The sequence below is a fragment of the Peromyscus leucopus genome, chromosome 8b (genome assembly GCF_004664715.2).
Source record: "Peromyscus leucopus breed LL Stock chromosome 8b, UCI_PerLeu_2.1, whole genome shotgun sequence".
Lineage (NCBI taxonomy): Eukaryota > Metazoa > Chordata > Mammalia > Rodentia > Cricetidae > Peromyscus > Peromyscus leucopus.
In genome coordinates this window covers 43,180,221-43,207,933 of record NC_051086.1, presented here as the reverse complement: position 1 = coordinate 43,207,933, position 27,713 = coordinate 43,180,221, and the positions used below count along the sequence as shown (strand labels likewise).

Sequence of the window (27,713 nt, the reverse complement as noted above, 5' to 3'; positions counted from 1 at the left end):
TGGTGCCTGTGACTAGTAGGCACCTATATGATATACATATATACGTGTAGACAAAACACACATCAAATCTAAAATAAAATCCTATTAGAGAAACCAAGGCAAGAACTTACAGGACACACCAGATGGAGGAAAGGGTGTCATCTCTCACCTGAACCCCACAGTGATGGACACCTACCTGTGATGGCATGACCCATACCAATCTACTATCAGATACGTGTACAAGGACTGAGACTCCCCAACTTGACTCAGTACACCTGCTGCTGATGCAGTAGACTGCCTGCCCATCCACCTGATCAAACCCGGACCTGACCTGTAGTTTCCTGCTCTGGACTTGGTTCAGCCTCTCACCTCACAGCAGGACTCAAACTCCGTGGCAGCTCCTCTGGGGACTGATCTATTACCTTATCAGTATGCTCTTCAGCCTACTCTGCAGCAGCTTTCAGTTCTCTTCACCCCATAGTCCACGCATGCACACACAGCTGTATCTACTATGTGATGTGGTGGAATAAAGAACCTGCCTTCGCCTGGGTCAGCAACGGAGGTAGGTGGACTTAGACACATTACTGCCACTGCAACCACTCGACCTTGTGACTTCATTGTCATCCAGTGAATTCTGACACTGTGGAGACACGTGTTCATCTATGTGTGTGGCATAGCACACTCACGACAGTGGCCCGCTCTGTAGCTACAGGGTCACATAGGGACTGGTTTCCTCTAATGGAATCGTTTTGACTTAGAAAGTGGACACACACTGCTTAAATACCTTTATTGTTTTTAAAAATTATTTAGACATTGATAGCTCTGCAAAATACTTCTCCCACTGCACGCTTCAAACCCTTTCCACAGGTCTTCCATAGAGAAACAAAATACTCATACTTTGCGCCCATTCAAATCTAATTTTTAAAAAACATTTAAGATTCAAAATCAAGTATTTTTCTTTCCCAGAACTTGTTAGTAATTTAAAACCACAATGTAACATACTTAATGGCATTTCTTTTTTTAAAAATTAGCTTATCAGTGACTATTTTATGAGGAAAACAAATCCATTCAAGGCCTTAGAGAGAATATAAATTCCCTGCTTCTAAAAGCAAACGACATTGAGAAACAAACCCCTTTGTCCCTCTGGAGTCTGACTTCAACACTGCTAACAGAGCCAGCACACCGACTGACTTCCTACTTAATATTAGGCATTGTCTACTTACTTTTGGACTGCAGCTGAAATGCTAGACAATCTTAAAAGGGATGGGTGGGTAGGAGTAAAGCAGGGCACGGAGGGCCAAGGCTGGCCACAGCAGTGGAGCCTTCTGAGTGGAGGGTAAGACCAGCCAGACCTCTAGTCCCTGCCTGGGGCTGGCTTGCTGGAGTAGAGAACAGTAGGAAATTTGCAGTCTGCACTTATTTCTCAATGTTAGATACAAGTGTCAGTCAAAGATATTGCACACAGTACCAGAGGCATGTAAACCACCAAGACAGTTTGGGAAAGAGCTACAGATGGAGACAAGTCCCCATAGGTCCTTCAGGGACAGAAAAAGAAAAGTCACTGTCCATCAGGTAGAAGTTACTAAGTGAAACATGCTTATTCCTGCCCAATGCCCAGGGGCAGACTTCTAAGCAGCAAGTCTTCAGGGTCTGAAGGCTGCTAAAGGCATCCTTACCTCATTTTTCTAAGTACAACTGGAGCACTTCTCTAGCTAAGAAAGAGCAAGGAGCAGGGTGTGGTGGCTCAAACCTTTAATCCTAGTACTCCAAGCCGTCAGGTGGATCTCTGTGAGTTCAAGGTCAGCCTGATCTACATAGTGAGTTCTAGGACAGCCAGAGTTACAGTAAGAACCTGACTTCAAAGAGACCAAAAGAAAAAAAAAAGGGGTGTGTGGGAGGTGTCCCTACACTACAACCTGATCTGCCCAGTTTACAAGAGAAACTGCACATTGATGTGCCACTTGAGCTACACACAAGCCCTGGTTTCAGGGGGACGCCACCTACTGCCGATTGATACTTGCATGGTATACACAAGGGTTGACTGGCATGGCTGAAAGGACAGCAGAGGAGTTGAGTGTGTGCTCCAGGGAGACCAGCACAGTCCCTCACCTCCTCCATTCTTCAGTGCTGTCCTCCAGCTTAACTGAAGTGGTGGTGGGCATGAGTGTAAGCCAGGTGTTTCTCATCGGAGCCAGCCATTTGATGCTCAGTTGAATTTTGATGTCTTTTGTTTGGAGATGAAGTCTAGGGTCACCGGAGACTGACCCTGACTTCTGGGCTCAGGTTTCTGAGTAGTTGGGGCTATAGATAGGTGCATTACCATACCCAGCTTGCTTTTCAAAGGTAAGGAGCCATGTGATTCAGCATTAGCAATGGATGTGAATTATTTTTTCTCCTTAAGTCTTGGGATTTATTTTTGTGGTTTCTGGGTCTCCCTGATTTTACTGACTGGGTAAGCGGTACTCTGCTCACGGCTCAGGACTACAGGTATCACAAGGACCTGCCGGTTCCTTTCCCCCTTCTGCTCTTTTAAGGCTCCCCCAACAGTCAGGATTAGTAACATACAGCACAGAACACCGACAGTCAACCTGCTGCTACCCTTGCTGTTCCTTTTTCCAGCACTGGGAATGGAAGCAGGGTCCTCAAATGTGACAAGCTGGTGTTCTATCAGCCACACTCCCAGCCCTGATGCTGTATTTACTTTAAAGCTTTTTCCTCTTGTGTTTGAACCTGTAAACCACCAGAATTCCCCCAAACCCTGACCTTATTTGTGGACTACAACTGATGCCAACTTATCAAGCTTTTGAAACATTTAGAAAAACCAAACCAAACCAAACCAAACCAAACCACTCCCCTCCCCCACACTTTGGCACACGAGCCTCGAGTTATTTGAGCGCATTTATCTTTCCTGCCCACCCCATCTCAACATTTCAGCCATCCTTTCCGGAGAATGGAGACCCTTCTGCCTTTGGAAAAGGTTGTCATGACACACTGATGTTTTGAGTAGCAAAAGGAGGAGGCACAAATGCTCAGCTGGCCCCGGAAACAGTTCTTGTGTTTAGCACTGTAATTTATGCAATGCTGAGAAACTTTTGTACCAGATGACTTGTTTTAAAACTGCTGGTTGATTAAATATACATATAGACATAGATATAAAAATCACTAAGTCAACATTTGCTGTTTTCAATGTGAAAACGATAAAATGTAATTCGGAATAATTGTGCATTTGCCATAGGGTCCTTGTTAAAGGTACCATAAAAATAATAATTTTGTAATAAAAAACTCTTTTATTTTAGTATTGCCCTCAAGTTCAGAAGTTTGGAGCAAATTTACTGAGAAAGCAGTTTGGGATCTACTCCCACCAGGGATCTGGAAGCCTTAAATTTAGTGATCCCCGACAGCAGGCCCAGAAACCCGACAGCTATGTGCGAGTCTTGCACTGTGAATAGGACAGGGCTCAGCAGAGCCACCGGCCCCACAAAACATCCAAACTGGAATCAAACGCTGATGAGGCCCACCAGGGTCCCCACCTCATTTCATTGGTGGTAGATGCTGGGCCCAGCCAACTCCTCACATAGAGCTCTGGGGCATAAGATGCTATGCTGGGCTCTGCCTTTCCTTGGGCTACCAAACAAGCAGCTGGGGAAGGAGTAGGGCCTGGGTGGGGACCACTGAGCACCGAGGCTGAGGTGACCCAGGAGCTGACCTTCCACTCGGCTAGAGGTGGGCCGAGGACAGATGGCATTTCTTTGATGCAGAAGTTAGCTGTGCAGGAAGGAAAGTGCATTTAAGGTTGCTCAGAAACAGATGGTGACCACAATGCCACAGAGAGGAGGGAGGGTGGGAAGTGGACAGCTCCCTCTGCCTGCCTGCAGGTTGGCCATGCGCCTCGGGTCCTGTTAAATTAACATTCATGCTTTCTGATGAAGTCTGCTCATGAAGAAACAGGAACACACCTCTCCTGGTTCTGGCAGGTACATAATTTCCTTGGCAAAGCTCTTTGTTGCCAAGTTCAGTTTTATTTGGCCGCTGTTCTGAACCACTGTCACCGGAACTCGTAGATGGGTGCACTGTGTTCGGGAACATGGGTCAGGTTGAGGGACTGATACCTGCAACAGGGGAGAGACAGGACAGAGTTTTCTTGGGGATCCTGAACAGAAGAGGCTGGAGAGCTCCATCCAGAGCCCCTGCCAACTACACTCAGACTGAGGTGCTAAAACCATTTTCAGTTATGTATATAAATGTAGGGTCTCACTGGGCAGTAGTGGTGCACGCCTTTAATCCCAGCGCTCGGGAGGCAGAGGCAGGAGGATCTCTGTGTTTAAGTCCAGCCTGGTCTACAAAGAGAGTTTTGGGATAGCCAGGACTGTTACACAGAGAAACCCTGTTTCGATCTGCCCCCTTCCTCGCAAGAAAAAAAATGTAGGGTTTCATTATGTAGGTCTAGCTGGCCTGGAACTCCCCATGTAGACCAAGCTGACTCACAGTGATCCATCTGCTTCTGCCTCATGAGTGCTGGATTAAACATACTAAACATATGTCTCAATTTTGTTATATTAGTGTGTGTGTGTGTGTACATCATGTGTGTGTCTGGTGCCTGTGGGGGATAGAAAAGGGCATAAGACCCCCTGGAACTGTAATTAAAGATCGTTAGGAGCCACCATGTGGTGCTAGGAATTGAACCTAAGTCATCTGAAGAGCAGCAAGTTCTCTTAACTGCTGAGCCAGCTCTCTAGGCCCCCATTTTGTTTTATTTTTAAAATGAGGTCTCGCTATTCAACCCAGCAATCCATCCCCCTGGCTCAGCCTCCATGTAGCTGGGAATACAGGTGTACACCACTGTGTCTGACTCTGCTAACTCATTTTATAAATGCCAAGTTGCACCCAGCGAGTCTGTTCCCCTCTGTTCCTTTTTGGTTGCTCCACCAGTACCATGAATAAGAACCGTTTTTAGGTAAGTTGCTCTAATCATGAAACAACTATAACACAACTCACAAAAATAGGACCCTGAGGCCAGTCATGGTGACACAAGCCTTTTATCCCAGCATGGGAGAGCAGAAGCAGGTAGATCTCTATGAGTTCCAGGCCAGCCAGAGATACATAGTGAAAACCTGTCTGAAACAATAACAAAATCCTGAGTTGGGCCTGGAGATGCAGGTCTGTAATCCTAGCTACCACGCAGCCTGAGATAGAAGAATAGCAAGTTCTTGGCCACCTCAGTTTATGGTCACCACAGTAAACTAAGTCTACAAACAAAGAAACAAATGTAGCTCAGGCTACACAAAACAGAAGCCAAAAACTAAAGAATAAGAAGAAGGACCCTGATGGTAGTGGTGGTAGTGGTGGTGGTGGTGGTGGTGGTGGTGGTGGTGGTGGTAGTGTACACCTTTAATCCTGGCACTCGAGAGGCAGAGCCAGGCAGATCTCTGTCAGTTCAAGGCCAGTCTGGTCTACAGAGTGAGATCCAGGACAGGCACCAAAGCTACACAGAGAAACCCTGTCTCAAAAAACAAAAACAAAAACAAAACAAACAAACAAACAAAAACAAAACAAAAAAAAAAAAAAAAGAAGAAGAAGCAGGATCCCAATAAGCTCTAGGAAGAGATGGAGCTCATCATCTTTCTCCTACTTGTAATTCTGCATTTGTGTTTAAAGAATACCAATATGTGATGTTGTAGGACAAACTTCATGCATAGCAAAGAATATTCCAATTCTCATTGCACCCAAAGAGACACTGGAGAGAAGAACCTCACAGCTTCCATGAGTATCTCCCCACTCCCCATTGCTTCTCACTTCCTGACATGTGGCTATAAGGCGGGATTGCCAGGGGGACTGGAGGTGTCTGTTTCTCTCATCAGTAGGTATTCTCAGAGGATCAAGAAAGAGGTGGACAGTCCCCATGTAGGGATAACTCCTGGGTCCATTTTTATTAGTGTCTGGATTGAGCTCTTCCTTACTTGCCTCACATAACAGTGAAGAACAGAGGGAAAGCAGTTTAGTTCTAATATATATTTTAAAATATAGGTTGAGGATGTAGCTTAGTAGTGGAGAGTTTGCTTAGCATGCATAGGGCCCGGGGTTACACTCAAGCACTAGAAAAAGAGAAAAGAAAACTCAAGAAAGGACTATGAGGCCAGTGAGATGACTCTGTGGTGATGGTGCCTGCCATGTAAGCCTGGACACCTGAGATTTAACCAACATAGAGGTACAAAGAGAGAACCAAGTCCACGAAGTCGTCCTCTGATCTCCACAAGAACACCATTATACATGCACCCACACATACGTCATATACATACACATCACATGCACACACATAATAATAAAAAATTTCTTTTAGAAAGGCTGACAAGGACTGGAAAGATGGCCCAGCAGATAACAGCACTAGAGTTTGGTTCCTAGCACCCGTATGACAGCTCACAACTAGTTCCAGGAGATTCAGTGCTCTTTTCTGGCTTCCATAGACACCAGACATGGAAGTGGTGTATAGATATATATGCAGGCAAAACAGCCAGACACATAAAATAAAAAATTTTAAATTAAAAAGGTAGCAAGATGGCTCAGTGTGAACCTGGTGCCAAGACTGAAACCTGAGTTTGATCCTTGAGACCCACACGATGGAAGGAGAAAGCCACCATCTCCTGTTGTGGCACACATGTTACCACACAATACATACACCTACCACCCCACCACACAAAATAAATCAATGAGGGGTTGGAAAGACAGCTCAGTGGTTATAACCTTTTACAGAGGACCTAAGTTCTACTTCTAGCACCCACACTGGGCTGCCACCAACTGCCTGGTACTCTGGCTCCAGGGAATCTGACCTTTGGCAGGCATCTTCAATCAGATGCAAAGATGCACAAACAATAACAAAATAAAAAATCTTTAAAGAAACGACACAAAACTCCAAAAGGATTATGTACTAGTTGCTAGGAATATGCATTAAAACTACAACGAGGCACTTCTTCCTGCCATCTTGGGCAACTATTAAAACATGCCAGCATGTGCTGGGGGATGACATGAAAAACTGAAGCTCTCAAGTCTTGCTGGTAAGAATACCAGAAGGCACTGCCTCTGCAGAGAAGGCTGGCAGTTCTTAGAATGGTAGAGACTCTGCACCTAACCCAGCCCTTTCACTTGTACATATGCCCAAAGTAAAGGAAACCAGGAACTCAGAAATCCACACACCTACATTCATAGCAGCACTACTTTGATCAGCCGAAGAGGAAAGCAACCCAAGAGTCCCTTCACAGACAGAAGGATGGACAAACAAATGCTGCACAGATATGCAACAGAGAATTTGGTAACAAATAAGAGCTCTAGCCTAATAACAGTGGTTGTGCTAGATAGTTTTACGTCAACTTGACACAAACTAGAGTCATCAGAGAGGAAGGAGTCTCAGTTGAGAAAATGCCTCTATACGATCTGGCCGCAGGCAAGCCTGCAGGGGCTCTTTCTTCATTAATGTGGGAGGGCCCAGCCCATTGTAGGTGGTGCCACACCTGGGCTAATGGTTCTGGGTTCTATAAAAAAGCAGGCTGAGCAAGCCAGTAAGCTACAGCCCTCCATGGCCTCTGCAGCAGCTCCTGCCTCCAGGTTCCTGCCCTGTTTGAGTTCCTGCCCTGTCTGCCTCTGATGATGAAATGTGATAGGGAAGTACAAGTGAAATAAACCATTTCCTCCTGAAATTGCTTTTGGTCACAGTCATCACAGCAATAGAAACCGTCATTAAGATGTGGTGCACATTTCTAACTCAGTACCCAGGAGGCAGATGTGGGAAGTGTAAGCCTGGACTATATAGTGAAACCCTGTCTCAACCCAAGAACAATTCCCACACATGCGGTGACAGGAGTAATTCCTCAGAGCATTGCTAAGTGAGATGTCAGACACAAAGGCCAGATATTGCAGGACTATGAAAAGGTTTTAAAAATTCACCTGAAAACACAACAATTACCGAATGCCACCAACAAAGAATTTGAATTGATCTAGGCTAGGATCACTCAGAGCCAGAAAAAAAAAAATTTGAAAGGAAACTGGGTTCCATTTGTCTGGCCTCGAACTCACAGAAATCTGCCTACCTCTGCCTTCTAAGTGCTGGGATTAAAGGTGTGCACCACTATCACCCAACTTATTTTTTTTTAATTTCATTTAACCGTTTATTTATGTGTGTGAGCCTGTGTGAATTTATGTGCACTACATATGTACAGGTACTTGGAAGAAAAGGCCATTAGATTCCCTGGAACTAGAGTTATGGACAGTTGTGAGCTGCCATTTGAGTGCTGAGATCTAAACCTGGGACCCCTGGGAGAGCATGAAGTACCCCTAACTGCTGAGCGATCTCTTCAGCCCATACTGTTCCACTTTCAGAGAAGAAATAAGGTACTTCCTGGTATAGCTAACCCTCATGGTACAGCAAGGAGGCACGAGAGTCCCCTAAAAGATGGCAAAAGCCAGCACTTGAGGTGGCCTTCTGACCACACATAGCCTTGGAGGAATGTAAGACAGGGAGGCGAACTCTCATGGCCTCTAGCTCACCAGATCAAGGGCATGAGAGGCAGTGCCAGCTGGTAGCTGCAGAGGTCACACTGTCTATAAGAGATTGCATTAGAGTTACTGATAATTTGTGAGGAATAAATAGGAAATGATCAGAATTAGGCAAGCATTCCTGAAAAAGTAAGAATGCCTGAAAAGATCTACTGGGTGCTCTTAGTGATGGAATAAAATACTTACCTAGCATGTACAGGGTCCTAGGTTCCATCTCACATAATACACAGAAAGTTGTATCTCGTGTGTGTGTGTGTGTGTGTGTGTGTGTGTGTGTGTGTGTCTGTGTGTCTGTGTGTGTCTGTGTCTATTTGTCTGTCTGTCTCTCTCTCACACATATACACACATTTAGAAATAAGGCGGAGAGATGGCTTAGTGGTTAAGAGTACTTGTTGGTTTTGCAGAAGATCCAGGTTTGGTTCTCAGCACCCACATAGTAGCTCACAACCATTCAAAACTCTAGTTCCTGACGATCCAATGCCCTCTCTCTGCAGGCACCAGATACACATGTGGTATACATATATATTCAGGAAAAACATCCATACATATTAAATAAAAAGTTAAAAATTTTTAACAGTATTTAGAAATGGTATCTTTACATAATATCCACTTTCATTTAATTACTTCACTTTCTAGGTAAGAAAAAGTCTCTGCTCTACGTGAGATCATCTAAATGATGGTACACACAGAGTATGGAATTTGGACAGAGATAGACTAAGAGAATCTCTTTCAGATGTGATGGCTGGAGTTGAGGGCAACTTCTGCTCCAGCACTGGCCCCATGGTCCTTACCATTCTGAACTCCTGTGGTAGTAGTAGCCCTCTATGGAGGCTGCTGACTTCTGAAAGCAGATGTAATAGAAGCCAGCAAAGGAAGCACCGCTGATGTCTTTGATTGTGTGGTCCGGAACCAGGAACTGCTCCTGCACGCAGATATGAGATCAGTCAATACCTTCCCTTGCAGTAAGACACCAGAGCGTTCTAAAGACTGCTAGAAAAAGGGTCTCTGCATGGTTTGGGGGTGCTCATCTGTTACTACAGTATCCTATCTACCTCACAGTGCCCATAGGATCAGCTACTCAGAGGAGGGTTACCCCTGGAGATCTAACGACCGATCAATACACTTTCCTCTGGGTCTGCCTACCTACCTCTTGAAGACCACTTGACAGAATGACTGGACATGGATTTCAGTCTGGTCTCCAGGGAGTGTCCCTGGGTTCTGGGACACTACCTCTAATAATGAGTCACATCTATTGCAGTCTGTGGTCATTCTGAGGTGGGTCCCTGTGACACCTCACCGAAGCTCCACCCTGGTCAAAGTCACACACAAGAACAGCACCATTTGTGCGAGGCACACTTCAAAGACAGGCAACCTGTGAAAGGCTCCTGTTCTCCGGGAGACGGGGTCAGAAGCCCCAGGGCTTCAGGTAAACCAAAATTCCATGGGAGTTACTCTAAGAGAAATTGTTTGGAGACAACTCCCTGCTTTAACCAACTGTTTTAATTTACTTTCCAATGCTGGGATGAGACCCAGGATTTCGTGTATGCTAGACAAATTGCTCTACCAAAAACTATACTTCCAACCCTTCTTCAGCTTTTTTTTTTTTTAAGAACTCATATATTTTTATGTATTGGTGTTTTGCCTGCGTGTAGCTGCCAGATCCCCTGGAACTGGAGTTACAGATGGCTGTGAGCTGCCATATAGGTGTTGGGAATTGAACCTGGGTCCTCTTGAAGAGCGGCCAGTGCTTTTAACTGCTGAGCCATCTCTCCGGCCCCCGCTCCAGCTTTTTTTTTTTTTTTTTTTTTTAATGGCCACTCTTTTCTGCCTTATTCAACCTTCAAAGTATCACTTTAAAGTTTAATTCAGGGCTGAGGTCTGGCTCTGTAGCAGACCACTTGCCTAGTGTGTGCAAAGCCTGAGTAACAATTTCAGCAATGGAAAAAATTAATCTAAGCATGAGTGCAAGTGCTTTACAGGGTTAGCTGGCACGTTTCCCACTGTAGGGCAGGTTGGGGAGGGAGGCTCACCATGTGCTGGAGAGCAGAGTGGGCAGGAGATGGAGGCTCACTATACACTGGATGGCAGGCAGAAGGGGCTAGAGAGGGCAGCTCACTGTGTGTTCTCCTCGCTGTGTGTTCTCCTCGCTGTCTAGAGAGGAAATGATATCCCACTTCCCAAATGATCAGCCACACAAAGTACAGACAGCAAACGACCACTTTAGATGTTTGGTCTTTATGAAATTTATAATGTGTTGTATTCAAGTAGATTTCTTTTTTTTTTATTAAGTGATTTATTTTATGTGTATTGGTGTTTTACCTGCATATACATGTCTGTGTGAGGATGTTGGACCCCTGGAACTGGAGTTACAGACAATTGTGAGCCGCCATATGGTACTTGGAATTGAACCTGGGTCCTCTGGAAAAGCAGCTAGTGCTCTTAACCACTAAGCCATCTCTTCAGTCCCCTCAAGTAGCTTTCTTTCTCCTCCTGGACCAGGCAATGGGGACTTGAGGTGGACAGGTGTTCCCAAAGTCCTTTTCCCAACTTGTTTCATGGCTTTGCATCCATGTGGTTGTGGACAGCATACTGCCCCAGCAGAGAAGCACAGGATTCTCGAGCAAAGGCCAGTCCACTGAAGGACTAGAGGGAGCAAGGGCCAGGGATGGAAGGACTTGTGCTTCAATCCTGGCCCCCACTTCCTGAGCACTGGGTAGAGGATGTGGCTGAAGAGCAAGTCACTCTGATGGCATTTAAACTGTGGTAGGAACAGCATGCAGTGGTGACTAAGTTCAAGGACAGCTGCCCTGGTTCCCCAGAGCACTTGGATGACTCATCCTGGAGGGTCACAGGATTCTTGGGTAGGAGAATGAAAGGAAGAGGACTGGGTCAGGGGTGCCTACTGGCATAAATATGCCCACTGTCCACTAACCAGCATAACCATCTTACTCAGGTGTGCTCTGGAGCCACCACACAGCTGCTGTTTACAAGTGTGTAGGGGCCCTGCCATGAAGACCCACTGTGACAAGCACCTGGCACGGTGGGAAGGCATAACCTGCAAGAGAAAGTATGTCTGGGTGCTCTAGGGCCTGGCATGTGGGAGATAGGGAGATGGCCTGGGCAAAACCTTACCTTCCACCTCATGAAGACATAATCCCCATTTTTCAGTTCTTCATAATCAAAGTCATCTGAATTAAATGATTTCGCATATTGATAAAAAGCCAGAAACTTGCCCTAAAAACAAACAAAGAGTTTCAGTGAGCCATCCTCATGAGGAAAAGTGGATGCCTGAGCCATGATACCTGGAAAGGACAGCTAAGTGGACAAGGCACTACTAGACTGAATGCCAGGGGGCACAGCCAGAGGAAAAGATCAAAGGTAGGAATGGGCGCAGTTCTAGAACACCCTACTATCAGAACATGTAAGGTCAAATGGATTAGTGAGATTTCAGCAAAGATACAGAGTAGTGCTGGGCATGGTGGCACACACCCTTAATCCCCAAACTCAGGAAGTAGGCGGATCTCTGTGAGTTTAAGGCCTACCTGGTCTACATAGTGAGTTCCAGGACAACCAGGACTAAATAATGAGACTCTGCCTCAAAAAACAAAAACAAATGAAATACAGAGGGGCAAGGAGAGTCAAGGTGGGTCCCAGCATTGAGGAGACTAGAGAATCAAGAATTCAAGGTATCTTCAGCTATACAGGGGGGTTAAAGCCAGCCTAGACTGCATAAGACTATCTAAAAAACCAAAATGGTGTTGGACATGGTAGTGTGCACTTTTAATTCCAGGACTGGGGAGGCAGAGTCTGGAGAATCTCTGAGTCGGGAGGTCAACCTGATCTACATGGCAAGTTCCAGACCAGCCAGGGATGCATGCAGAGACTGTCTCACCCAACAAAAGACAAACAAACAAAGGCCCAAGGAAACGGCTCAGTCAGTCAAGTACCTGCTACGTAAGCATGAAGACCTTGAGTTTAGATGCCTATGGCTCACAGGAAAGCCAGGAAAGGTGGTGTGCACCTACAGAGCGGCTCTCGGCCTCAAAGAAATGTGCACAACGACAGAGGAAGATACCCGGTGCTGACTTCTGGCTGTGTGTACACGCACACCCATCACATGCACGCCCGCCACACACACACCCAACACTTTTTAAAAAAATGTGTATAGACATAAAAATAAACTGAAAAACAAAGAATAGAACTGGAGAGCTTGCAGTGGTTAAGGGCAGTTGTTGCTGGTTCCCAGCACCAACATACATACATGCAAGCAAAACACTCACACACATAAAATAATAAATCCCAAACAAAAACAAAGTCAATTTGAGTCACTTTGTAACAGCATGTCAGAGCTAGGTGTGGTAGTGGACATACATACATACATACATACACACACACACACACACACACACACACACACACACACACACATAAAACACGGCAACCCTTGGGAGGCTGAGACAGGAGTATTCCAAGTTCAAGGCCTATCTAGACAACAGATTGAGAGTAAGTGCCTGTCCAATCAGAGAAGAGTAGGTATAGGAAAGCCAGTTCTTGTGTCATGGCACTGGTTGTGCCAGCTACTCAGGTAGCAATCGAAGAGGGGTGATATATGCATATGTAGTCATCTCTTGGTACCTGCAGAGGACAGATTCCAGGACCCTGTACAGACACTCAAATCCCTCAGATACTATGCCTTGATCTGTATACATTATCCTTCTATACACTTTCAACTGTCTCTAGGAAACTGGAATGCAGTGTGGATGCTTGTAGACAGCGGTACTGTACTGTGCAGAAAAAAAATGAAAATAAAATAGCTTGTATGTGCTGAGTAGAGACACACTTTTTTCAGTTTTTTGAGACAGGGTTTCTCTGTGTAGCTTTGGCTGTCCTGGAACTCACTCTGTAGACCAGGCTAGCCTCGAACTCACAGAGATCCGCCTGCCTCTGCCTCTTAAGTGCTGGGATTAAAGGCGTGCGCCACCAGCTGGCTTTTCTTTCTTCTTCTTTCTTTCTTTTTTTTAAAAGGTTTACAGTATAGCTCTGTCTGGTCTGGAACTTACTATGTAGACCAGGCTGGTCTCAAACTCACATTGGTCTGCCTGCTTCTGCTTCCAGAGTGTTGAAATTAAAGGCATAGGCTACCATGCCTGGCAACATATTTGTAAGTTTTATTTTTATTTTATGTGTGTGCCAAGAAGGTCAGAAGAGGGTGTGATAGGCCCTGGAACTGGAGTTACAGACAGTTGTAAGCTGTCACAGGATTCTGGGAACAGAACCTGAATCCTTTGGAAGAGCAGTCAGTGTCCTTAACTGCTGAGCCATCTCCTCAGTCTGAGACAGATTTTTTTTTTTTTTTTTTTTTTTTTTTTTGATACAGGGTTTTTCTGTGTAGCTTTGTGCCTTTCCTGGATCTCACTCTGTCGATCAGGCTGGCCTCGAACTCACAGAGATCTGGCTGGCTCTGCCTCCCGAGTGCTGGGATTAAAGGCATGCGCCACTACCACCCGGCTTAGACAGAATATTTTTTACTAACATTTTCTTGTACTGCATGGGAGAATCAATGAGTTACTGTCCCCAAACATTTTCAATCTATAGTCAGTTGATTATACAAAGTGCAAACTCATGGATACAAAAGGACCCAAAAGAGGGTCAAGACAAAGTATTTGTCTTAGTGCTCTACATTGTTATTACAGATTTTTCCTTTCTAGTTTGCTTTTCAAATATTTTTAAATAAGCACATACTTTGTGTAAGAAAACATCTGAAAAAAGGCCAACAGTGAAAGTTTAATATACAGAGGAATCAAAGCTCTATACTATAATTTGATATGTTAAGTCACAAATGTTGTCATGAAGATATGAAGCATATGGAATCCCCAGCTTTAAGTGTTGCTGACAGGTAAATCTGAGAGTGCAATAGCATGTCTGATTCTAGACTATAACAGGAAAGTGTTTATCAGGTAGCAGAGGTAGTTTATCCCACACTGTGAACTCAAGGTAAACATAGCAAGACCTTATCTCAAAAATCAAACCAACTAGGCATGGTGGCACACACCAGTCACTGCAGCACGTGGGAGGCTGAGCAAGAGGGTCACTGAGGGTTTTCAAACCAGTCTGGGTTACAGAGGAAGATCCTATCTCAAAACACACACACACACACACACACACACACACACACACACACACACCTCCACAATGGTGACTAAACCAAAGGCTGGTGTGACAGGACAAAAACTTGAAGATGTAAGACAGGTAAAAACCCAAACAAAAACCAGGAAAAAGACCCAGAGCAGCCCAGGGCAGTAACTCTAACTTGTTCTGACATGCTCACCACTGGGGAGTAAGGGCATTGCTCATGTGACTGCTAAGGACAGGGAATCTGAATTTCTCAAGAGTGTTTAGATGGTATGTAGGTTAAGTTGATTAGGATGAACAGAAAGAAGCAACGCACTCTGCCCTTGCTGGGCTCTGTGAATAGTGTCCCCACTGTGGGCCATCCAGAACACGAGGCAACTGCTACCCGCTTCCTGGGGTTTCACCATACACAAGTGATCAGAAAGGAAGAACAGATAGAAGATGGCAGAATAGGCCACTGCCCAGGCTCTAACACCACACAGAGCTGGGTACAGGACTGAAGGACTGTTCTCACCACCTGGTATACATGTAGGAATGGGCTCTGAGTAACTCCTGCTGGGGACCAGGCCCCAGGTCTAGGCCCGTCATTCTCCAGATGTCTCCTGCTGCCCAGGGCAGAGCACACAGCCTTACTCACCCAGTGTTTCCGATCGACGTCTTCATCTGCGTCCCACTTACGAGTTAAGAAAGGGTGTTTTTTGCTTATTATTTCTCCTTCAAAGAAGGTTGTAAGGGTTGGATATTCCTACAGCAAAAACAAATATCCAAGCAAGACATTAAATGTGAATTTCTGGTTGTTTTTGTTTGCAGCATGCAGGGGTCTAAACCCAGGGCTCCCCACACTCCCACTAAGCCACACACCCAGACACTAAATAAACATTTTATCTTGGTCCTGTTCATGGGACATAAGACCTCAGGCCACCCAACACATGCTCTCTTGCCTCCTGCCTATTTCATCTTTCAGAGATAACCAATCTTGCTATAACTTCTTTCTTTCTTTCTTTTTTCTTTTTCGAGAAAAGGTTTCTCTGTATATCCCTGGCTGTCCTGGATCTCACTCTGTAGACCAGGCTGGCCTGGAATTCACAGAGATCCTCCTGTCTCTGCCTCCAGAGTACTGGGATTAAAGGTGTGCGCCACCATTGCCTGGCTATAACTTCTAATACTTTGACAAGACCAACTACAAACCAAACCACTGTTGGATCCACTGCTCTGCCTCCAGGCTATGGAAATGAACCTGAACTCAGCTGCCCAGACAGTGAAGGAAGGGGCTCTGAACTCTGGAGACTTTGACAGAGCAAAGAGCTCCACTTTGCCCTTACTTGCTATGTTCTGGTCTCCTAGAAAAGAATTTGGATGTTGTCTACCACAGTGAACTCTGCATACTCTACAGTCAAAGCAGAGTATAGCTTATCATGCTGTTTTCTAGGGTACACCCCAGAAAAGGCTCCAGAGCTGAGTCTCCTTTGACCCTGGGCCAACCTTTCATGTACCCTGAAGCTCCCTTGTTTCTCATTTATACCTATTTTTTTCTTTTGATTTTTTTTTTTTAAAGGCATTTTAGTTCTGGCTGACTTGGAACTCACTATGTAGACCAGGCTAGACTTGAACTCAGGGATCCACCTGTCTCTGCCTCCCGAGTGTTGGGATTAGCCACCACTTCCTGGCTCCCATTCCATTTCTTAACAGTGAACTTTAAAAATACACAAATCTAACACCTCCAAAACCTCAAACTCCTACACTAACTAACAATGCTGAGCTGGGTTTCTCATACAGGTATGTATATATATACAGACTGAAAAAAATGAGATGGGAGATTTTCCTAAATGGAAATCTAACTTACGATAAAAACTACACTAATCCATCTTTGGGAAGGACTATATAAGCCAGGAAGTGCATAGAATATTTCAAAGATTACATATCTCTTAAGACTTATTATGTTTATGCGTGCGGGTGTTTTGCCTGCACATGTCTGTGTACCATGTGTGTGCCTGGTGCCTGTGGAGGCCAGAATAGGGTGCTGGATCCTCTGGAAGTGGAATTGAAGATGGTTGTAAGTTGCTAAGTAGGTGCTAGGAACCAAACCCCAGTCCTCTGGAAAATCAACCAGTGCTCTTAACTGCTGAGCCGTCTCTCTAGCATTCTCCATATAAATTTTTTTGTTTGTTTTTGTTTTTATTTTGAGACAGAGTCTTACTGGTTAGCGCTAGCTGGCCTGGAACTCACTATGTCCACCAGGCTGGCATGGGTAGTTGAGATGAAAGGTGTGTGACACCACAGCTAGCCTCCACATATTTTAATCAGGAAATTATGGTTATGTTGTTTCTGAGCTTTACTATCTTTTCAGAATTCCCTCCTGTCTTAGTTACTGCTCTGTTGTTGGGAAGCTACACCATGACCAAGGCAACTCCTGAAAAAGAAAGCATCTGACTGGGGGCTTTGTTTATAGTTTTAGAGGGTTGGTCTCTGAGGATCATGGGGAAGCAGGCAGGAATGGTGCTGGAGAAGTAGCTGGGAGCTTTACACGCTGATCTGCAGGCAGCAGGCAGAGAGACAGAGACATAGAGACATAGAGAGACAGAGACACAGAGACAGACAGAGACAGAGATAGAGAGACAGAGATAGACAGACAGACTAAATGGGCCTGGTATGGATTTATTTTTGAAACCTCAAAGCCCTCCTCCAACAAGGCCACACTTCCCAATCCTTCTTAAATAGTTCCACTCTGTACCTGGACAAGACTACTTTGGAAGGACACGGGCCCAGTAAGACCTCTCTGCCTACAGATCTGATATTTGCCAGGAAAGATGAATTCCTGTGGGCTGGCCCAAGCACAAGGCCATGCCAGCATCCTCCCTCAGGGAGAGCTTCCCTTAGCAGGGAAACGTGTTCGGGAAGAGCTCTCAGCTGTCAGCACTTCTGTGTACTGTTCCAGATTTCTAGTGCTACTTGCAATTTCTTAGCAGTTTCCTACAACCCAAGTGACTGGCTTTGGAGTCACTGTTATAATGTTCTAAACATTACACATTTTGTTAGTTTCTTTAAAGAGTTATGCTCTGTACTCCATAAACAAATGTACTGCACCTTATGAATCGAGCATATACTGTTTTACTACATGTTTTCTCCTAGGACAAATCAAAACAATTTTTTTTTTTGCTATCACTTCTGTACTTCTCTGATGGAATATGTTTCTAGAGATGGGGAAGATAACTTCTGTTTCAATAATAAACTTCCCAGGGAATCCTCATTCCAGCTTCTAGCATAGACAAGCAGAAGATGAGGCCCTGTGGGGCATCATAGCAGCACTCTTCATCTGGGTTACATTCTCACCTAACACTTACTTTAACATGCACCCCACTTGGATGAGTTATCTGATGAAGCAGAGCAGTGGGGGAAAGGAAGAGACCTGAGAAATTAAAGGTCACAGATCCAGAAATGGGCTGAGTGAGGTGAACAGGCTCCGTTCAGCCCAGCTGCGCCCTGCTGGCCAATCAGGACTATACGAAGAAATAAAAGTCATGCAAAGCTGCAATGGGGCTGTGCCTAGACACTCCTGGCAGGGAACTCAGCGGCCAGTTAGGCATCCTTTTTCTTCCTGTTTAGCCACTAATGGAAAGAAGAGATGCTCTTCTTTGTCTTCTAAATCTCAGGCGTCTTGAGGAGCAGAAAGCTGGACTAGAGGACAGAACGCTCTGCTGTCACTCATCAGGCTGACAACTCGACTCTAGATTTTCACTGTTCCAATGAACCATAGGATTTATTTACTTACTTATTTGGTTTTTCTGAAACAGGGTTTCTCCATGCAGCCCTGGTTGTCCTGGAACTCACTCTGTAGCCCAGACTGGCCTCAGATAGAGATCTGTCTGCCTCTGCCTCCCAGTGCTGGGATTAAAGGCATGCACCACAACTGGCTGAACCACAGAACTTAAATAACTTCAAAAACCTTGGCTCTTGTATAAGTGATGACTATCTCAAAGACTGTTAAATTTATGATAAGGGTGGATGTTGTATTATTTCTTTATGCACATGTGTCTATGGGGTCCAGAAAAGGGTGCTGGAGTCCCTGGAGCTGGAGTTAACTGTGTGTGAGCTGTCTGATGTGGGTCCTGGGAAGCAAGCCGGGGTCATCTGCAAGAGCAGCAAGTGATTTTAACTTCTGAACTACCTCTCTGGCTTGCTTTCCCTATTTTTCCAAGACTTTCGTTTGTGTCTGTGAGAGTGTGTACACACGTTTATATAGGTTTGTGTGCTTGAAGGCTAAAATAGGGTACCAGCCATCCTCTTCTACCACTTTCTACATAGTCCTTTGAGGCAGAGTCTCTTCCTGAACCCAGAGTCCATGTTCTTAGCTAGGCTGGAAGCCAGCAAGCTCCAGTGATGATTCAGTCTCTGCCTAAGTTGGAGGTGGGTTTACAAAAGTGCACTGGAGGACTGGGGAGATGAGGCCGTGGTTAAGTAATACGGATTGCTCTTCCAGAGGTCCTGAGTTCAGTTCCCTGGCTCACAACCATCTGTAATTGTGTCGATAACTGTAGTCCCATGGGAGCTGATGCCCTTTTCCGGTGTGCAGATATACATGCTGACAAAACACCCATATACATAAAATAAATACACCCTTCAAAAAGTACCATGGATACAGCTTGTTATGTGGGTGCTGTGATCTGAAATCTGGTTAGCAAGCACTCTTAGCTGCTGAGCTATCTCTCCAGTCCATATAAGTTTTCTTAAAAAAGGATTAAGACTGCCAGGCATGGTGGGGCATAGCTGTAATCTTAGCATTCCAGAGGCTGAGACAGGGTAACTAAAGTTTGAGGCCAATCTAGGCTATTCTGTCTCAAAAAAAACAATCATAAAAAAATGACTAATCAATCACGCTGTGATCTATGAGGGTTGTGGGTGTAGCTCAGTGGTTGAGTGCGTGCTAAGCCTTCGATTCATCCAAGTTCCATACCCAGGACCAAAGGGGTTAAACTGTGACTGTGTACACTTGCAAATGGACAGTCAAAACTGCAGTATTATGGTCCACACAGTCAAAGAATTTCAACATGGGACTACTTACTGCTCTGGACTCTCTAAGGTGCTAAACAAGCCACTACTTTCCAAACCCAGAACTGGAATAAGCACTCACCTCTGTAAGGCCTTTAATCTTCAGATACCCACAAAGGTAAGAGTTACCTGTGTCCACGTGCTGCAAAGAAAGAATACAGTGTTATAAATGAGCCCTGGAGTGCTTCAGAAATCCTGCAAGGCCAGATCAGGGAGGCCTAGTGGTCAACATGTGCTTGGCAAAATCCAAGCCTCAGCTGCCTTTGGTACTTTCAGTTCTGATAATGAAAATTATCTCAGGGGCTAGAGAAATGGTCAGTTGTTAAGAGCACTGGCTGCTCTTCCAGAGGATCCAAGTTTAGTTGCCACCAGTCACATTAGGTGCCTCACAACCATCTGTACCTCCAGTTACAGGGGATCCGTCACCTTTTAGCCTCCACTGGCACCCACGTTCATGTGAACATAACCGTATGCAGATATACATATGCATAAATAAAAATAAATGTTAAAAAAATTATCCCATATTTCTCTCACTCACTTTTGCGAAATATTTCAAGAGTGATGAGCTTTCGGGAGCAGCCAGCCTGCCTACTCACTTCCTGTACATCTCTCACTCATCTTCATTCAGTCTTTGTGCATTGGTAGACACAAGACCCTCTCTACCTGTATACCCAGAGCCATCTCTAACCCTAAAAGTCTTACTTGATCATTTCCAGCTCTCTGCTATTCAGTCACTGTCTTGGGAGAGATATTCCTGCTGCTATTGATCCTAATCATCTTGAATTATTTCCTTATGAAATAAGCAGGACATCTGAGAACAGCATCTTAGGAAGAGTTAGGAGGAACAAATTTTCATTATAAACCAAAATGCCACCCAACATATGTGAAAATGTCGGCTTGGCCTATTTCATAAACAGACTTTTGTTTGTTTGTTTTCAAGACAGGATTTCTCTGCAAAACATCTTTGGCTATCCTGGAACTCGCTCTGTAGACCAGGCTGGCCTCAAACTCAGAGATCCACTTGCCTCTGCCTCCTGCTGGGATTAAAGATGTGTGTCACCATACCTGACTTGGACTTGTGTTTTTGTGTTTTGCCTACATGTATATCTCTACACCATATGCATGCCTGATGCCTGTGGAGGCCAGAAAAGAATGCTGGATTCCCTGGAACTAGAGTTACAGATGGTCGTGAGCTGCCGTGTGAGTGTTGGGACTCAAACCCAGGTTGTCTTGAAGAACAACAGTACACTTAACTGCTGAGCTATCTCAGTAGTCCCTAGATTTTTGTTTCTTAATAGAGTCAGGAGACCAAGGCAAGAGGAAGGGGCACAGGAGATTTTAAGGCTTGGCAGTCACAGGTCATTAGTTGCTTAGATACTGAAGATGCCTACTCAACAACCAACTTCTTTCTTTCTCTCTTTCTCTCTTTCTTTCTTTTCTTTCTTTCTTTCTTTCTTTTTCTTTCTTTCTGTCTCTCTCTCTCTCTCTTTCTTTCTTTCTTTTAACCATACTAGCAGGGCCTGGGTTTTGTTCTGGCACCTACCTTGTTTATAAGATCTGGCCATTATTAGTGGATTGAAAGCATGTATGGACCCCCATCCCCTGTGAGCCATTGGTGTAGGGGTGAGTGACTCAGTTATGGCCAATAAGAATACAGTCTTCTGAGTGCTTAGGCAGAAGCACTAACATTTGAGGAACAAGTGTCTCTTCCTTTCCCTCATGGTTGGAACAATGACAAGCAGCATTCAATCTCAGGGCAGCTACCAAGAGACCAGAAAGAGACATAGACCAGGAAATGCTGAGGATGGCAACCCAGAAAGATAGATGGAACCAACCCATCACAGGACCTGGAGCCAAGTAGTAACGTCAGACAGTAGATGAGACAGGGTCTAACGTAGCTCAGGCTGGCCTCAAACTCACTATGCAGTAGAGGAAGACATGACTTCTGATCCTCCTGAGGGCTGGGATTACAAGTGTGCACCATCATGCTTGGTTTATGTGGTGCTGGTGATCAAACATAGGGCTATGTGCATATTAGGAAAGCATTTTATCAGCTGAGCTACATTCCCAGCCCTGCGCATGCTATTCTGAAATGCAATCTAGATGCTTGGAGCTGGAAGCGCACCAACTTGTAAATCTCACCCCAACACACACACACACACAATTGTCCCAAATGGGCAGAGTTTTAGAGTTCATGACTTAAAGTGATTCTAATTATGATAAACTCTGAAATTGCCTATTAACTTCTGAATTAAAGCAAAACAAAGTACAGAGGTACTGGAGATATATATATATATATATATATATATATATATATATATATATATATATATATATATATCTCCCCAGCTGAAGACCGAACCTAGGGCCTTGCACTTGCTAGGCAAGCGCTCTACCACTGAGCTAAATCCCCAACCTCATATGGAGATTTTTATGTTAAGCAAGGTCTCACTTCAAAAAACTAGAATTTTGTGCACCTATCATATTTTGGGAAAAGATTTACTTTATTATTGTTAATTATATCTATGTGTCTATAGGAGTACTTGCACATGAGAGAGGTGTCACAGTCTCCTGGAGCTGTAGTTACAAGAAGTTGTGAGCTGCATGACATGAGTGCTGGGAATTGAACTTGGGCCTTCTATGAGAGTAGTATGTGCTTGCTCTTAACTGCTGCTTAGCCATCTTTCCAGCCCCACCTATCAGGTTTCGGGATTTACTTTTATCTCTAACACAAATCAAATACTGAGGCAGTCCTTAAGAACTGTAATGAGCCCAGTCAGCCAGACGATGTCAGCACCAAAGCAATGAGGTTCCAATGAAGCCAAAAGGCTGTCACATCTTGGTGCTGGCATCAAAAGTAATCCATGCCCAAACTGCCTGAGTATTTCAGCATCTTCACTTGCTGCTGGTCTTAGCACTGGAATTAGGTAGCACAGCTCGTTTACACTCACATGGTTCAGCCAAAATAATAATGATGATGATGATGATGATGATGATGATGATGATTTTATTAAAGGACACTCTGTGCCAGAGGCCTTAAATCTCCCTTTTGTGGTTCTTATAGAACTCAGTGCAGTTTGTGGTTTTCAGAGCTAAAGGCTATCAAATGGAAGAAATACTTGCTAATGAGATTAAAAATTGAAGTGTAAATTGCTTCACATTTGCATGCTCAACAATCAGAATTTCTATTTGGCCTCTATTCAACCACATCTTCCCCATTCTGCCCAAACTGATTTTGATGATGATGGGTGAACTAAAATCACCCCACTTGCACACAGCACATTCTCACCAACCAAGGAGCCAGCATTTCAATGTGGAAGATAAGGCAAATGTTAACAAGGAGACCTCTCAGCACAGCTATGTCTAACAGCTGCTCTTTGTAAATACGCCTTTCACAGAGACCTGGGTTTCACACTACTGTGACTTATGGGATGGCAGAGAGGGAAATAGTAATAGTAAGATCTGGGGGGAAGATCCTGCGTATTATTTCCAGGGACTCTGCTACACTACAGTTTCAAAATAAAAGATGTTCTGGGCAGCAGTTCTCAACCTGTGGGTCGCAACCCCACAGGGGTCGCATATCAGATATCCTACATATTAGATATTTACATTATGATTCATAACAGTGGTAAAATTACAGTTACAAAGTAGCAACAAAAATAATCTTATGGGTGGGGTCACCACAACTTTCAGAACTGTATTAAAGGGTCACAGCATCAGGACAGTTGAGAACCACTGCTCTAGGTTTGTGGAGATAGCTCACTTGGTAAAGTACTTGGTGTGCAAGTATGAGAATCTGAATCTGGAGTCCTAGTATACATAAGAGCCAGGCAAGGTAGGGGACACTTGTAACCCTCGTGCTGGGGAGGCTGAGACAGGCCAATCCCTGGAATTCCCTGGCAGTCAGTCTAGCCAGTCAGTGAGTTCAGGTTCAGTGAGAGTCCCTGCCTCAAAAACTAAGGGGAAAAGCAGTAGAGAAAGATACCTGATATAGACATCTGATCTCCAGGAACATAAGCACACATGCATACATGCACTCAGACACATGTGTACACACCCCACTGATCTGAAAGTACAGGAAAAGATATACAACATCTTTGGGAACATTATAGTAAAACTGTGAGATGCCATCCATACCCACTGGGACAACTATAATTAAAGGAAGAAATTGGAACCTTCATATGGTTCCTGCCAGTGGAAATGTAAAACAGTGTAACCACTTTAAAAAACCACTGGTAGTTTGCTAAAATATTAAACCTAGAGATACTATAAACCCCAGTAATTCTACCTCTAGGTATCTATATCTACGCAAGAAAAATGAAAACACACGTGCACATAAAAACTTGTACACAGCTGGGCTGCTGGTGGTACATACCTATAGTCTCAGTACATGGGGCAGCTAAAGTGGGAATGTCACTTGAAGTTAGGGATTCAAAGCTAACCTGAGCAATATAGAGACCCACACCTCAAAAACAAACAAAAACCTGCATATGAATGTTCACAACAGCATTAGTGATAATATCCCCAAAGTAGAAATAACCTAAAAGTCTCTCAACTGATGAATGGCTAAACAAAATGTAGGCAATGTTTTACAATGGGCAACAACAGAAAGTAATGAAGAACTGTCATGTGCTGAGATACAGATGAGCCTGAAAATATGCTCTGTTAAAGAAGTCAGTCAAGAAAGGAAAAACAACCGTGTGACTCTATTTATACATGTCCATAATAGGTAAAAGGTAAATCATGTTTGTTTGTTTTTGAGAAAGGATCTCATTCTGTAGATAGTCTAGCATCCTCTGGCCTCATACTCTGAGTTTAGGAATTATAGGTGAATACTACTAAATCTAGTCTCAGAAGAGATAAATCTGTAGAGAAAAGAAAAAGATTAGCCTAGGATTGGTGTGTGTGTGTGTGTGTGTGTGTGTGTTTGTGTGTGTGTGTGTTGGCTAAGGGGTATGAAGTTTCTTTTAGGAGCAATAAAAATGTTCTAAAATCAGGTGATAGTTGTACAACTTTGTGACTATCCTAAAAGCCATTAAGTGTACACCTTGAATAGGTAAACAGTATGGCATGTGGATTACATCTCAACAAAAGTACTTCAAAAGAACAAGCAGGTATACTTTTCATTGCTTTGACTTCAGGGGCCATGCCTTCAACTACCACATTATTCTGCTTCCTAAAAATATTTTAAACTAAACTACACAAACAAGAAAAGCAGGAAAGAAGTTGAGTTATGAAAAACAACTATTCTCAGAAGGCTGAGTCTAAGTAGCCTTGGCAGGAAGACCAGGTAACATAACAATCCCCATGCCTCCACCTGATCATGACAAACAAGCTCATTGATCTAGATGTGGGGGAGCATTCCTTGGCATGACCACCAGCTGCCCCCACCACTAGCCAGTCCACACAGGGATCTGGGCTACCTGACACCTATCAGCCATGTCTCAAACTCAGTCACAATTTTCACTGGCTCACAAGGGCACTGGCAAATACAAGGTGGGGACCACCACAATGATAGGAACAGACATTCCTTTGATACATAGTTGCTCTACCCCAGCTGTTACCTATTATATCAGAAGCCAGCAAGTGGGCATAAATTCACCACCATTCCAAACATGACCCATGAAGGGATCTCACTTTTAGAATTTTATGATTAGTTGAATGAATTAAAATAAAAAAAGCCTGGCTTCTCATACTGTATTATCACATTTTAAGGAGGGAAAAAATGATTATCACAGTAATGAGGATTGAAATAGCTCAGTTTTTCAATTACAATAAATATAGTTTATGACAGAACTCTATAGGACAAATTACATTTAATAAGAGCACCGTTTTCCCAGTCAAAAACCAGAGAAAACTATTTCCTTTTGGGGTAGGAACGAAGAGGGCTTATGAGTGTGCCTCAGTTAGAAAGGAGAGACCCTCTCATGTCTTTGGAGTGGGAGGTCTACTTGCCCAAAAGAAACCAAGACAGGAAAGTAGAAAGAGTAAAGAGTGGTGGAGGGTGTACACCATACATCTCACTGGGGCCCTGAGGCAGCATGCACCTCTGAGCCTCTGCAAGGGCTTTGAAGGAACAAGGTTTGGGGAATAGCCTAGGAGGTGGCATTAGGAAAATGCACACAAGATGGGAGGGAATCGGTCCGCAGGCAGGCAGTTTAGTACCCAGAAAGAACACTATTGTGGAGTGAGGAGATAAAAGAAAACATCCACCTCCACCAATCTCCTTTGGCTGGGAAATGCTTCAGAGGAGAGAGAGAGAGAGGTGAAGGGCTGGAAAGAAAAGGGCCAGAGCAGAAGAAGCTGGTTTCAAAGTTGTTCAGGGACTGGCAGCCGACAGCCAGTACTCAGATAACCAGGTCAAATGGGGGGAGGTAAGTGGACACAAAACAAAACTGGGTTAGATTTCCCAGTACTTGGGCATCTGAGGCAAGGAGGAAACTCTGGAGCTGTGTAGATAAAAATCAGCAACACTGAAGCCAGCAATAGCAACCAGCTAGACCAAGGTGCGAGGTCTGGGGAGAGGCCAGGGGGACTGCCATGGATGGGAAGTGGCCACAGAGCAGGGTAGGCTAAGAAGCCTGGAGCACGAAGCCTGGTGCACTAGGGGGCAGTTGGCTGACTGAGCCATGAACTGATTGAAGCAGGGTTTTGGTGCTGGAAGGCCTCTGGAGGCAAGGTCCTAACACTAAGTGGTGCAACTGGAGATACCTGGGTGTGAGTACCTGGTCTTTGGGGAGCCAAGGGCTGAGGAACGCTGTGGGTTGTCTCAGCCAATGGAGGGAGGTTGTCCACCCCGCCCCCGCCGCCCCGAGGGCGGTGGGCTGGTTGAGTTCTCCAAAGGAACAAGGTCCCCGGCTCTCAGGATGGAGTGAGGGTCAGGGGACAAGCTTCATTCTGGGAGAATCTGACACTGGTCGCCACCGGGAGGGTACTGAGTTTGGGGAAGCCAATGGGGAGTTCTTCAGGATCCGACAGGGGCTGGTGGGAGGGCGGGCTGGTGTAGGGAAGACAGGACTTGGGAAGAACCGACCCAGGTTAAAGGACAGCTAGGCACAGGGGTGCTTCCGGATCCCAAGCGGGCGGGTCAAAGGCTCCAAGTGTGGGACAGTCTTTGGGGTCTGTCGGAGGCTGGCCGCTACAGGCTCTGGGTCTAGGAGCGGGTTAGGGCTAGGGTTCGAGAGTGTGACATCAGCCGGGTAGGTCCCGGTGGGAGGCGCCGGGTGCAGGAGGCCCCGGCAGCGAGGGCCTGGTCGGCGGCTGAGGGCTCGAGGAGCCCAGGGCAGGCCTGGCCCGTGAGCGCCGCGAGGAGGCCCTCGGGCCGGGCCTGGCCGCCCGGCGCTCACCTGCAGCACCACCTCTACGTCGTACGAGTTCCCCTTGCTCTTCTGGTGGCCGCGGAACTTGGAGCCGCTGTAGAGCAGGCTGGTGGCCACGCCGGGCTGCTGGGTGTTGATGGGCGGCGGCGGGATGAGTGAGGCCGCGGATGTGGCTGAGGCACCCGCCGGCGGGGGACACTCGGTGCGGACCGGCATCGCGGGGTCCCCCGGAGCCAGGGCTGGGGGGAGGGGGAAGGAACCGCCGCCGCCGCGCGGGAGTCGAGGCTGCGGGGAGGGCGGACCCGGGCGCGCACGCGCGTGGGAGGGGCTCGGGGAACCACCCGCCCGCTGCCGGCCGACCGAGCGCTCGTGTCGCCACCTGGACCCCGGGACCTGCTAGCAGGGCCTCCCTGTCCTGAGCTGCGCCCTCCTCCCCACTTGCCCTGGCGCGCGCACACACACACGCGCGCACACATACACACACTCACACACACACTCACACACACACACACTCTCTCACACACTCACACATACAAACACACACACATATACACACAGCTGCTCCCGATTGGCGCGGGAGCGCCGGAGGGGCGGGAGCAAGCTCATGCGGCGCTCCCGCCTATTGGCGGGCGGAGAGAGCACGTGGCGCGGTGCGCTCACAGCCCTCTGGGACTTGTAGTTCCCCATCCGCCC

At 45.6% G+C, this 27,713-nt stretch overlaps 1 protein-coding gene across 1 annotated transcript; it reads right to left on the bottom strand.

Annotated features, from left to right (window-relative positions):
* Positions 1–747: 747 nt before the first annotated feature.
* On the bottom strand, positions 748–27,696 carry Gid4 (GID complex subunit 4 homolog). Its single transcript, XM_028856481.2, has 6 exons — positions 27,048–27,696; positions 19,784–19,843; positions 15,293–15,400; positions 11,656–11,757; positions 9,315–9,445; positions 748–4,088 (listed from the first exon to the last, which is right to left on the bottom strand). Exons 1-6 carry the CDS (start codon positions 27,234–27,236, stop codon positions 4,025–4,027), a joined length of 654 nt encoding a protein of 217 aa, XP_028712314.1. The 5' UTR covers positions 27,237–27,696; the 3' UTR covers positions 748–4,024.
* Between the last annotated feature and the right edge of the window lie 17 nt (positions 27,697–27,713).

What these genes read in the sequence shown, in the direction of transcription:
- Gid4 (XM_028856481.2), bottom strand. Translation starts at nt 27,236, where the DNA reads ATGCCGGTCCGCACCGAGTGTCCCCCGCCGGCGGGTGCCTCAGCCACA. An exon ending in ACGTAGAGGTGGTGCTGCAG is followed by an intron (nt 19,844 to 27,047) that starts GTGAGCGCCGGG and finishes CTTTCTTTGCAG; the next exon opens with CACGTGGACACAGGTAACTC. An exon ending in ACGTCGATCGGAAACACTGG is followed by an intron (nt 11,758 to 15,292) that starts GTGAGTAAGGCT and finishes GTTTGTTTTTAG; the next exon opens with GGCAAGTTTCTGGCTTTTTA.